General features: G+C 46.7%; 1 protein-coding gene across 9 annotated transcripts in view; it reads right to left on the bottom strand.

The window, feature by feature from the left end:
* Atxn7l1 (ataxin 7 like 1) overlaps positions 1-13,786 on the bottom strand; it is a 231,874-nt gene that overhangs the window by 111,647 nt on the left and 106,441 nt on the right. Inside the window, exon 4 of one of the 9 annotated variants that reach the window (XM_052738310.1) lies at positions 11,376-12,552. The exons of the other annotated variants lie outside the window; for them this stretch is intronic. Within the exon in view, the coding sequence (XP_052594270.1) occupies positions 12,467-12,552 (86 nt within the window). The 3' untranslated portion in view covers positions 11,376-12,466. Of the gene's footprint in view, positions 1-11,375; positions 12,553-13,786 lie in introns of those variants that run through there. 9 annotated transcript variants of the gene reach the window in all.

The following is a 13,786-nucleotide window of genomic DNA, read 5'->3' as shown; positions in this document are numbered from 1 at the left end:
GTGGCTCCACACAGAAGGCTATGCTCCTGAGCCTCAGTTTCCCCATTTCTAAAATGAGAACCATGTACATCTCTCAGGTCACCGAGGGATGGATGATATGCAAAGACACATGGGAACAGCCTGGCTCCACGAGGCTCTGTGCAGAAGCCACACTCAACATGACTGGAAGAATAAGTCTACTCAGGGGAGGGACCTTTCTCTTGTCCAAGTGTTCGCTTAGGAGGTACTCAAACACACTGTGCCCAGCCCAGGCCTCTGCCTATCAGGCTCCCCTGCCTCTTTCTTTTCTTCCTTGAACTTCCCATTTTTCTGTTATGTTCACTCCACCTTTCCAGCCCCAGACCTCACTATTCTCAAAAGCCTCCCACGCCTCCCAAATGGATAACCCGAACCTGAGACATTTCTAGGAGGGAACCAAGGGCCTCTATAGAATGCCTGGCTTGGAACCTTCCAAAGTGTTAAGGCCACAGTGGTAAAGTAGACCAAAAACACACGACAGCTAAATGTAGCATAATCCTGGATTTAAATTATGTTTTTGTTTTTAACTTTGCTATAATGTATAATTGGCAAAATGATGTTTCCTGCTTTTGCTAATTTTACTGTTATTTAAAAGAATATCTTTAATTTTAGGGCATTTATATTCAAATATTTAAGGGCTAAATAGATATAATACCTGAAACACTCAAACAGTTCAGAGAAAATAAACAAATGACATATTACATGCATCTACACACATGTGTGTATGTACATTACATGGGGCGGTAGTGTTTGGATTACTGTTGCAACTTTTCTGACCATTTTAAATGTCCTTGTTCCCTGAAGAGAAATGCCCCAAAGCTGACTAGTTTTTGGCCTCTCATTTCTTCATGTGAATGATGGGTCAGGATCCTACTGGATTTCTCATACCATTCCTCATGCCGGAAGAGGAAATGGCAGGGCTATGAAAGACCATCTTATTGAACTCTTCTAGAAGACGCAACCAAGCCCAGATGGGTCTCTGGTTAACTCCACCTAGCCAGTGTTGGAGCTGGCTCTGGTTAACTCCACCTAGCCAGTGTTGGAGCTGGCTCTGGTTAACTCCACCTAGCCAGTGTTGGAGCTGGCTCTGGTTAACTCCACCTAGCCAGTGTTGGAGCTGGCTCTGGTTAACTCTACCTAGCCAGCGTTGGAGCTGGCTCTGGATCCTAGGCACTGTGACAGCCGTGTGTGGTATCTGGAGCCAGTGTCTGCCCACTCCACAGAGGCCACAATGCAAATAGTGTGAGGAAGCTGCTCTCACCCCTCGGCTCTCAGGCTCTAGGCTGCACTTGTATACTAAGTACTCTCAGATCTGCCTCTGTAAACCTCACCTCTGCCTGAAGTCCATATCTTGAACCCGCTGTCAGCTCCTGGCCACTAACCAGCACTGCTCACGTAACATGTCAAAACCAAATGCTGGATTCTTGCCTGCCCCTGCCTTTCCTTATCTTGGGTTCAGAGTTCATCCATTTCACCCAGTAATCAATGATTACTTGAATCAAAACATCACATGCTCTCTTATTAATATGTACAATTTTGTGGTTTTATGTACGAGGCAATAAGATAAATAGAGCTTGTGGCATTATTATTACGGTACTGGAAGGGAAGAAAGGAAAGGCCACTGAGAGATGAGGTGGCTCAGTGGGTAAATAAAGGTGCTTACAACCAAGTCTGGTGACCTGAGTTTGACTCTGGGAAGTCCATGTGGCAGGAGAGAAAAAAACTCCCCAAAGCTGTCTTCTGACCTTCACACATACATACACATAGAAAACAAACAAACAAGCAAACAAACAAATGTATAGGAAGAAACAAGGTGAAGAAGAATGAGGAACTTCCACTGTAAGCTTGCTTTGATATAAACTACACAGCCCGGGCAGACTGACCCTCCGATCTCAGCCTTCCACACGCTGGGATCACAGGTGAGCACCATGATGTTTGGCAGGAATGAAGAATTCTCTCTCTCTCTCTCTCTCTCTCTCTCTCTCTCTCTCTCTCTCTCTCTCTCTCTCTCTCTCTCTGTGTGTGTGTGTGTGTGTGTGTGTGTTTTCAAGACTAGGTAGCCCTGACTGAAACTCACTCTGTAGACCAGGCTGGCCTTGAACTCAGATATTTGCCTGCCTCTGCCTTCTAAATGCTGGGACTAAAGGACCACCACCACCTGGCTTAGGAATGGAGAACATTAAAAAAACAGCTTGATGGTACCTGTGATTTGGTTTTTTCTTTCTTCTATAAAGATTTACTTCTCTTTATTCACATGTTTGTCTATGAATATACACCATGTGTGTGTGGGTGCCTGTGCCTCCAGGTCAGCAGAAGGTGGGTGTTGGATTCATTGGAACTGGAGTCACAGGTGGTGTGAGTCACCTGATGTGGATGCTAGGATCTGAATGTACGGTCCCTCTGCAAAATCAGTAAGTGCTCTTAACCACCGAACCAACTCTCCAGCCATGGTTCAATTTTCTTGACCAACGCTTTTATACTTATTTTGCCTTTATTATGAAAGCTTAGGAGTTCTTTGGAGTTGTTACTTGTGGTGTGAGGACAGAGGACAGGAAGTTCACAGTTGTCACATTCAGGACAAGGACACTAAGAAAAGCTGCAAAAACCCCACCCCCAGGTGTTAAGGACAAGATGAAGCATTACTTGGGCTAGTCAATGTGGATCACTTCTGGGCTTCTGATGTGGCCTGTCTGGGGTAGGGTCAGCATACTCGCCACCTCCTCCACCAGGGCCAAGCCTGCTGTAGAGAGTCACTTTAGCTGAATTCCAGATACACTGTCCTTTAAGAATGGCCCAGGTCACAGGGTTTCTCTCTGCACTGTTAACATAGTCTTCATGCACCTACAGCACTAGACTCTGCAGGGATCTACCAGCTGCTCAACACAGGGGCCTTACGTCCTTCCCCAAATGCACTCGGAACAGTGTGTACAGACCACAGGTGTTTCAGGAGCTCTGCTGTGACTTCCAAGGAAGTCCCTCTTGCCAGCCCCAAGGCCTCTTCTGCCATTAATCTGCCAGCATTTCAAACAATATATTTTGTGAGCACTTAAACATGATGAATAATGGAATTTTCTATTTATGATTGTTCTTTTACGGTTTTTAAAATGGTACTTGTCAATCACTCCTTGAACTCCGCAATGGTTTGTCCACTGCTCTTCGAAACAAAGCTGTCATTTGACAGTGTCGCTTCCTCTTCCTGTTTGTCATCCTCAGCTTCCTGTTGTTTTTAACCTTGCCAGTCACTGGAGTATGGAATGGTGATGAGGAGGCAGGTGAGGGAGGCAGATCTTTCATGCAATTGGAACACAGACAGAGGGAAAGTATACCACATGATTTCTCACAGATGGAGACCCACATAGTACTACAGTTTAGAAAACACAGCATGCCTGCCCTCCAGAAAGGCTCGGACAGCTCATGTTTTTGTGTCCAGTGCTTCAGTGTGAAATCTATGGGGGCAGGAAACTGGGAAGCGGAAAGCGTTATGAGGTGGAGAGACTAAGAGCAATGTGGAGCCCCAGACCTCAGCTAGGACCCACGATGGGCTGAAGTTCTTTTTTTTTTTTTTTTTTTTTTTTTTTTTTTTAAAGATTTATTTATTACATATACACTGTTCTGCCTGCATGTATGCCTGAATGCCAGAAGAGGGCACCAGATCTCATTATAGATGGTTGTGAGTCACCATGTGGTTGCTGGGAATTGAACTCAGGACCTCTGGAAGAGCAGCCAGTGCTCTTAACCTCTGAGCCATCTCTCCAGCCCGGGCTGAAGTTCTTATCACTCCTGTGGCCTTTGACCTTGATAGGGAAATCCTGTGGCAGTAATGGCACTTTTCCACAGAGCTAAACATGTAAGCCTGCCTAGAGGGTAGCTGAAGAAGATTCCAGAAGGAGGTAGAGCAGTTCCGGTCATAGCAGACAGCTAAGAGACAAGACACACGTGGCAAAGTGACCACAGCTCCTCTCCATCTCCAGTTCTCCTGAGAGGCTCTTCTGTGGCTTATCTAGGTTAGCAACCTGCAGAGCAGGGAATTCTGGGAAATGCAGCTGTCTTGCCCCATGGCCACTGGGTTTCCAGCTGGGTCCCACATTAGAACATGGTGGCACTTTGGCTTCCCAGTCTCCTCCAATGTACAGCTGTGACTAAGAAGCTCTGTCATTTGAAGAGCGGATGCGAACCTCACTACTGACTTCAGCTGGGTCCCTAGAGGATCATTTCTACTGGTTCTTTGGAGTGTAACATGTCCTTTTGTCTCTCCTTTCCTCCTTTCTGGTACGGGAGCCAGCAGCTGGACCTTGTTGTACACATACCAACCTTACAGGTGGTGTTTCCCATGGTCTTGCCTTCCCCATCTGCCTGTGTCTCATAGCTAATGCAGCCACAGTTCCCTGTAGTCCTCAGCACAGCACCTGTGCCCTGCATGACTGACCCCTGGTGCCCTGTGCTAAGTGGATTAAGAACAAGGAGTAGAAAATTCTACAGTCATCTTGATGCCATCAAGACTGTGGCAAATGACTTGGGCATTTTCACTGTTAAGCTTCTAAATGAAGCAGCTCTTTCTTGTAGGCACAAACTAATTAAGTGATTACATACAGCAAAGTGGTCATCACACATTGAGCTGCTGCAAAATAGCAACAGAGCTGGTGAGAGCTTGTGCTGCAGACTCTCGGGTGGCTGAGCTGCAACCACTGCGTCTGCAGAGATGGCTGGAAGAGAAGCCACTGCGGAGCCATCATAGTACAGGAAGCGGGAAAGAGCAGGGCTGGGCAGGGCTCTGACCCAAGTTCCAGTGCTGACAGGAGTTTGTCATGAGACCTTGAGCAGGTCATGTAGCCTTCCTCTGCCTCAGTCAGTCCTGGCTCAAGCCAGCTCTGTTGTGTTAAAAACAACATCAGCTCAGAGAATAGATGGGAAACAGTGGAGGAAGAAACATGGTGGGAAGCCGTGTCCACCCAGCATTAACATGGTGTTGGTCCAAACTCTGGTCTTCATCCTTCCCAGGCAAGTGTCTTTTACTCACTGAGTCATCTCCTCAGCCCTGGTGAGGACATTTCCAGTGAGGTCTGTTGAAAGATGAGATTGACACGGTAAAAAAAGAAAAAAAGAAAAAAAAAGGAAAGAAAGAAAGAAAAAAGGCCTTTGGGGGGCTGGAGAGACGGCTCAGCAGTTGAGAGCACTTGCTGCTCTTGCAGAGGACCCAAGGACCCATAGGTGTGGCTCACAACCATCTGTAACTCCCGTTTTACGGGATCTGATACCTTCTTTTGACTTTTGCAGATACTGGGTACATACATAGTACACATACATACATGCAGGCAAAACATACACATAAAATAAATCTAAAAAAATTTAAAACAAGGCCTTTGGGATGAACTTGGACTACCTCCTTTCCCCCATCCCTCTCTCCCTCCCTCTCTCTTCTTTTGGCTTCTTGAGATACAATCCCATGTATCCCAGGCTGGCCTCAAACTCCTGATCCTCTGGCCTTTCCCTCCTCAGTGTTGGGGTCACAAGGCTGTACTACTGTAACAGTTTTGAGCTTGGGGTTTCTGCTGCTGATGTCCCCATCTCCTCTCTATTACAGCAGACAGCAGCACAGTGCCGTCACCCCATTCTGAATGCTGTTTCTGCAGAGAGAATACTTCTGAGAGCCACAACAGAAAGTTTTTAATGGAACTGTAGATAGACCCTGCCTAAAATGGACAAGAAGTCTTGTGAGCGTGGGCACTGAATCTTCATTCTCTTTGTCTGCATCTCCAACAGGATCTAGGATATGGGGCTCCAACCCCAGGTTTTAAATTTCTGCTCCGGGGCTGGAGAGATGGCTCAGTGGTTAAGAGCACTGACTGCTCTTCCAGAAGACCTGGGTTCAATTCCCAGCACCCACATGGCAGCTCACAACTGTCTGCAACTCCAGGGTCTAACACCCTCACAAAGACATACATACAGGCAAAACACCAATAAAATAAAAATAAAAATAAATTAAAAAATAAATAAATAAATTTCTGCTCCTCAAATGCCATTTTGCCCATTATCAGCCTCGAATGCCTCCTCTAGTCCATGGGACCGTGCGCAGTTCAGTTGAGCCAGAGTGTGGAGAGACACTTCCAGGCCCAGAGTGCTGTGCAGGAGGGAGACTATGTGCCGGGCTGTTTCCTTTTGCATGCTGCATATTGATCAGCTTTCTTGTCAAGAAAGGGAGGCACAGAGTGGAAGGGTCAACATTCAGTGGTGGGGATGAGATGACCAAATGTCCTCAGGACAACGCAGAGTGAGAGAAAATGATTCTTTGCTACCCACCTTGGTCAGTTTGCATGGTGCTTGCCAGTCTGGTCCCTTGTTTAAGGGTTTCATTTGTCTATCCAACACATGTTTATTGATTACTTACTATGAGAATTGAATGATGGCAAAACCAGACCAAGCCTCGATCCGCATTTATTCCTAAATAGGTGTGGGTCAGGCATATGCACTGAAGAGAGAACAACCTCCAGGCAGCTCAGCGGAAGCGCCACATGTTGCATTTTTGTGGAATTCTAGATTTCAACTGAAAAATATTAGTAAGTTCAGATCCGTGATAAGTAAAAGAAAGGGTGAGACTTCTGCCCTTCCCTCTGAGGCCTTCCCTGTGTGAAACCTCAGGTTTCCAAGGGCCTCACTCATTATGACCTGACTCCCACTGAAATGTCCTCAGTGGGTCTGCATCTAACGGGGAGGAAGGCCTTAAAGGGACTGTGCACAAGCTGGAGGGAGGGCAGTTCTAGAGGAGACATGAAACCCACAGCCTCGGGATAGCCACTCCTTGCAGCCTGGCATTTTGGGGGACAAGAGAAGCAGAGGAAGTAAGTTCTGTTGGCAAGAATGAGTCCCCCAGCAAATCTCGTGCTGAAGATGAATGTGAAAGTCCAAAGGGTAGGGCGGTAAGCAGGAGGAAGTCCGGGGTCTTGCTCTGACTTAGGGAGTGGGCAGTGCAGGCTGAAGAAATAACCACATAATGAGCCAGGAACACAGACAGTTATGACAGCCACAGCTCAGAGGAGTCCCATGCACGGGCTTCTTTCTCCTCAGACCTGACCTCAACAGCTGAGAAAACCCGCTGGGGAGCTTCCAGATGAGTTTACAACTCTCTCAGTGAGAGAAGAGAGAAGTATTTTATTCTGTGCTGCTGCTCCCAAAGCCAAAATTCTTGAAAGAGAGGCCATGAGATTCCCCAGATGGATTCCATAAAAGCAAACCTTGGGGAAATGAAGTGCAGGCACTGAGAAATCACCCAGAACAAAGGGACACATTGGGCAGACACCTCCATGAGCTATCCAACTGAAGGCACAGAACTGGGCCAATGCCCTAGGCCAGAGTGTGTCCAGACACTAGCAGCCAGACCCTCCCTCTGAAGGAACCTCTTAGTCTTAAAGTTCATGTTGCCTCAGGCATGGCCACCCAGGGGCAGAGCCTTAGACACCGGGCCCCTCTTCTCTTTTTTACACACCTTGATTTGGTGCATTTGGCTTTGAGACAGTCTCCCACTGCAGCTCACACTGACCTGAAATTCTCACCAGTTTTCCTCCTTCAGCCTCCTGAGAGCTGGAATAACCAGCCGGGACCACCACACAAAGCTCTTTACATGCCTCTCCCTCATCATCTCTTTCTTTCCTCATAACATCGATCTATTAAAGACTGTGCTATCTCACCTGCAGTTTCCAATATGGCCTTGCACACTCAATTTTAATGCTAATATCACCTGAAAACCATCCTGTTTCTCAGCCATGTTCTTCAGGATGATACAACCCATGGTCACTGTGTTTTTCTCCTGACTGTGTGGGCCAAGAGATCCTTCAAAATAATGATAACAAGGCAGGGAGGGAAGCAAGGTCAGAGGATCTTCTGTGGCACTGGTGGGGTGTGTGTGTCTGTGTGTCTGTGTGTGAGTGAGTGAGACACTTTCTGCAATTAGAAGTGGCCAGGGGAAGACTCTGTGAAGTCCTCAGTAAAGTCTGCTCCAGTGAGAGCACATCTGTAATGAGTGTTGGCTCACACGACACTCCAGGGTCCAGGATTGTATACATTAGGCTGCATCAAACATGATTACATAATAAAGAGAGGCTGATGCAGCAGAAACCTACAGAATCTAAACCACTAACCAGACTCACCAAACGTATGGAATATAAATTTGCTTAGGGTTTGGAGGTAGAAAATAAGCCTTAAGATTTTTTTCCCTTTCTCTAATCTCAGCAGGTGGTCCCACAAACACAATTATCAGCACTTTTGAAAGGTCTTATCAAATATTGACTTAATAAAGAGCCCATCTACTTAAAGACGACCTCTAGGCACCCTTAATAAGCCCAGGGTTATATACTACTAAGCCACGGCATCCACACAGTGAACACAATAAGTGACTTATGTCCCACCAGGCAGTAGGGGCTTTTACCGTTTAAAATTAAACATGCATGGGGTGGATTCTGATTTGCAGAGGGGACCAAGAGGTCCAAACCAGGAATTTGATCAAAAAGATGAAACTGTTAAGGTGCTCTACAAATTCAATAGGCTACTGAAATTATATTCAAAACTGTATTGCAAGATTAGCAGTGTGGGCAAGGCAGAGCCTAAAACAACCCGGGAGGAATATCAGAATTTAGGAATATCAAAAGTGGTCACAGGCCAGTGCTCTCTTCTCATTTCTTTCCTTGGTTCTCCCAAGGAAAATGTAAAAGAAACCAGGCTTGTAAGGCTTCCTGCCAGCCCACAGTGGAGAAAGGTGGGGGCAGGAGGCGCAGGGAGGGGGAAGGCACTAAATGCAAATTTGACAGGCAGACAATTTCTTTCTTGGGCTCGGGAGTTTTAAAAATCTGCTTGCAAGACTGAGTTCCTGCTCTAAGAGTGTAGATGGTAAAAGATTTCCAACCCCGATTTTACAATGCTCTAGGGTACAGCCAATGATTACAATGTGTGCATTTAAAATTCTCAAAGCCAAATTAATCTCAATTCCTGTTCACTGAAAGGACGACTATCACTCAAAAGCTCCCTCACCTTAGTGCATCATTCTGAAAGACGCGGTAACCGCGGTATCCACTTCCTGGCACCTCCTCCTCTACCTGGGCTGGGAGATGTTCAGGTCCAAGCACTTCTCTCCCCTTCTAGGAGCAGCCTCCAGCTCACCAGGAATTCCAGAATTCTCTGAGCCCTATCCTCTCCCTGCCTTTTCCCAGCCCTTCTCCAAGCCCCTCTCCAATCCTGTCTCTGAGCCCAGCAGTGATGTCTGCAGGGAATCCAGGGGAATAAACCTATTATGGCTCCTATCAGCTCACTTCTCACGCCTGGCGAGCTGGGCTAAGTGTGCTGCATGCGGTAAGGCATTTAATCCTCACACAACCTCTCTGGAAAAGCATGAGATACTCATTTTCCATCCACAAAAAGGTTTAAGCTCGAGTAGAGCCAGAATTAGCCAAGGTGAGCTGAGTCGGGAACCCAGCTCCAAGCCTGGTTCTGGACGATCTGAGTTGTTACTTTCTTCTGCCTGAAACTGGAGGTCTGGCTTCCTGTTTCTGAATAATGGAAGGATTCCAGAGGGCTGTGTCTGTTCCTCCGGATGAGGACCAGTCAGGGGTTACATCTCAATTCTCCTGCTGGACCGCAAAACCTCAGCAGTAGTCCCTGGTCTGCTGGGCTTGGGCCTACACTAGGAATGTGCTACTGACGGATGGGCCAGGGCTTCATACACTTCAGTTCAAAGGCAACCACTCTAAGACCGATCGTTTGAACACAGGCTGTCTGTCAAGGAGAGTCCTTGATCTGGGAGATGTAGAGAAGATGGAGACACATATGATTCTATCCTTAAATCAGCCACATGCTCTTAAGCAATCCTTGCTGAAGACCAAGGGGTACTCCAACCCATTTAAAAGCCTCATTGAAGACAGCTTCTTTTTTTATTTTTTTTTTTATTTTTTTCTGTTCAGTTTGGATCCCAGTGAAAGGCAATTATGCCATGTTACTCTCAGGAAGAGAGAGTGGGTTATGAAGCAAGAATGCCCCACATGCTTGGTCCCTTTGCATGTTCCTGTTTCCTTCCCCATTTCTCAATCAAATGGTGATATCCTCAGAAATCCTTAACAAGAAACCAAACAATTGTTTGGTCTTGAGTGTTCAGCCTCCAAAACTATGAGCTATACAAGGTACCCAGATCCAGGTATTTGTTATAACTATAGAAAAAAAGATGAAGATACCCATCAATCCACATCCTATACTATCAATTACTATGTGGAAATAAAATATTTGCCGCAATTTTCCCTCTAGTCTGTTCTTAACCACCACCACCATCACCCCACACACACCAGTACCTAATACAACCAAACATATTTGGTGTCCTGGGGTGAAGAGGAATTTTCAAATAGCCAAGAGATTTCGTGTATTTGTCATATGCTTCTTAATCAGAGTCATCCATGAGATGTCATGTGGGCCCATGTCCAGCCACTTATTCTCAAAGTCTTCACAAACACTGGGTAGACCAGGTGCTTGGGGCCTCCACATAGGCAGAGTGGCCAATCAAAAGGGCTGGAACTTCGGCCATCATATACACAAGGCTTACCCCAGGAGAGTGGCAGTGGTAGGGAGTAGGATGTGACCAAGAAGAAAAGAAAAACAAAAACAAAATACTCATAGATGTGTGTGACAGGGTCTCAAACAGCAAATCCATGTCTGCACCCACAGGCCTTAATCCTACCAGAACACAGGGAGTTAAAGACAAAACCACTTTTGAAACTGAAACCAATTATCCATGGCAATGTATTAAATAAGGAAGGACTCTAGGCCTTATTAAAACGAATGTTTAGTGCATTTTTTTATCCTCAGACGTCCGCTTCTTCACCTGTCAGCACCCGCTGGCAGCAGCTGGAGGAACTGCACCAATTTTGCTGTATGTGCAAATCAATTTGATTTCTCCCCCAAAGACAAAAATCAGTAAAGTGATTAAACTATAATGAAGGCATGTCATTGGCAGCACAGACTGGAAGGGGCTGAAGAGGAGTGGCCCTGGAGTGACCAGTGACTTCCTTCTGCCGGGGCTTAGTGGTTTTCCGCATCACCTTCCCTGCCTATCCCCTCAACACGGGGTATGGGGTAAAGCCCGCTAGTCCCCCAGCTCCTTCAGGTCTTTGGCTATTTGGCTTCCTTCCGCTCACCTGCACTAGCTCCTTAACTCTTCATCTGTCCATCCATCTACCTGTCCATCCATCCATCCATCCACCCACCCACCCATCCGTTTATCTACCCAGCCACCCAGCCTTCTATCCATCCACCTACTGATTGACCCATCCATCCATCCACCATCCATCCATCCATCCAAAAGATATTTTTGAAGGACTCAATGTACAGACATTTAGAGAGTGACAACATATATTTATATCTGGTTTTACAGTCAACAATGCTTTTGTATACATTATTTCATGAGATTATCACAGTGACCACATGAGGTGGCTGTTAGCATCACGGGTTTATAGACAAGGACACAGATTCTATCACTAAAACAGCAAAGCCAGCAGGTGTCGGGGTCTGGACAGAAATTCAGATTTTCATTCTGTTAAAAATTCATAAGAGTACTCTTTGAGAAACTGGTCTGTATAACTTCTCTATTTGTCTTGTTGTTACTAACTAAATGCCATGATCCAATCAACACATACAAGCTCTGAGGGGTATAAACACCGAGTTTCTGCCCTCACAGGACTTATGTTGTAGTCAGGGAAACAGACATTAAAACATATGTTCACACAATAAATATTTGTTTTCAGCACATGAGGGAAAACTAGTCTGGATGTGAAAATTAGGGATGTTTCCAAGAGGAAGTAATCATTAAGATGTATTCTGAAGGATGAGTCAGAGTTTGGGGAAGAGAGGATGAAAGGAAACCATCATTAGGGAGGGAGAAGCATGTGCAAAGGCCCGTGGCAGGAAGACCCAATGTGCTGAAAACTGCAGGCCAGGTGTACTGGCATATGGAAGAGAGCCCGGCACAGGCTGTGGTCCAGACCACACAGACCCTGAAGCCATGATAAATGGTTTCTGGTTTTAAGAGCAACGGAAAGCTATAACCAAGAGAATGACATGATCACTTTGATTTGGATTCTGACTTTGGTGTGCAGAATGGGCTGTAGAGGAGCAGGAGAGGAAGCAGGGAAAACAGCTGGAAGGCGTTGGCAGTTGTCCAGGTGAGACGTGATGGCAGCTTGGACCTGGGTGGTGGTGGTGGAAATGGAGAAGAGCCCCACAGGTGCCCCCTGCTCTGCTCAAGCCCACTTCCTCTCTAGACCCTGTCACCAGAGTGTGCTCACGAATTCGGAGTACATGGAAGCTTGTCCACAATTCAGGGCTCTCTGCTGGAGTCTCCTCTTCCAGGAAGCCTTCCGCAGACAAAGCCAGTCCGGCACCGTCTTTCGGAAGCTGTGCGTGTCTTCTGCACTGCGCATGCTCACACCTGACGCTGCTCTAGGGCTTGGCGGCTCTCTGCTCCACTCCAGGGGACGCTTGCATTTCTCTTGCTGTCTTGCTTTCTCCCTTTGGAAAGTAAATGCTTTGTTGGCATTTGCTGAATGGTATCAACAGGGCGCCTCTGGAAATTACATTTGTCAATGATTGCTCATGCCAATTGCCTTCCCCCACCACATTAAACACTGGTTGCTTACATCTGTCTTCATGATCAGGTTCTAGCAAAACGCATGTCCTAGTTTCCCCGTTATTTCCTCTAAGCTCATTTCCATATTTTTTCCTAGCAGAAAGTCATTTCAGGGGGAAAGGAGTGGGGTGGAGAGGGGGCAGGAGTGTAATTAAACAGGGCAGTCTGACTGGAATTCCTATACCTTTTAATGGGGTATTTGATTAATCCTTTCCACAGGCCCCATTATTCATGCTGTGATGAAATCTCATTTTATAGCTCTTAATACATGGACCCAATTTATCCACATCACATTGTATTCTAATACTTGTCACCCAAGTTATTAGCTATCTCCTTCCCAGGGTAAAACCATCAGTGAGTTTGATTAGCTTATTCCCTAGGGATGATGGGGAGATAAGAGAGACACAGGAAAGTATGGCCACCAATGGTTCCGTATCCTCAGAGCACTGCTACCCAGGGTGGATCCCTCCCAATATGGGAAAAGCTCTCAGTAGGACCCAGGGACCTTGGTTGCAAAGGGTTCACTGCAGGTCACTCTGCGGCTGAGTCAACCTCCTAAATGGGACAGTGTTGGTGTCCTCCTGATATCCTCCTCCCATTCCAGGACACCTTCTGTGTTAGAGTTCCTGCCCAGCTGAGCTCTGGAGGGTGAGGGCGTGGACCTGATGCTGCCTGTTGCTCTTTCCAGCGGAGGAGCTGGCTCCCTCATCAGCCTTCCCCATCTTCCTCCTCTCAGGAACAAACCAGGCACTCACAAGCAACTTCAGCTCCCTCTGAGTGAATCACCTCCTACATAGGACAGAAGAAGAAAGGAGCCTGCAGGGGTTCTACAGTTTCTAGCTCCCTTCTTCTCATTAGGGTGAAGCCACATGTCCCAAGGACCACAGTCCATTCGCCTTTATGCCAAAAAGCCCTACTTACTGTTCTGAGATTCTGAGCCCCTTGCTCGGGAGATGCTCTTTCCCTTGTGACACAGAGCCTCATTGCCCCCACCGTGTGTGCATGCTGTAGTTACAGAATCATTTCTAACAAACACACAAAAGCAAAGTGGCAGTGTGTCAGTCCTGAGGCTTTCTCTCTCTGCTCTGGGGAAAGTCAATCACTGAGTTATGTGGA

This window comes from Peromyscus californicus, unplaced genomic scaffold (genome assembly GCF_007827085.1).
Source record: "Peromyscus californicus insignis strain IS unplaced genomic scaffold, ASM782708v3 Scaffold_15__1_contigs__length_86483966, whole genome shotgun sequence".
NCBI classification, from domain to species: domain Eukaryota; kingdom Metazoa; phylum Chordata; class Mammalia; order Rodentia; family Cricetidae; genus Peromyscus; species Peromyscus californicus.
This window is presented reverse-complemented; position numbering and strand designations above follow the sequence as displayed.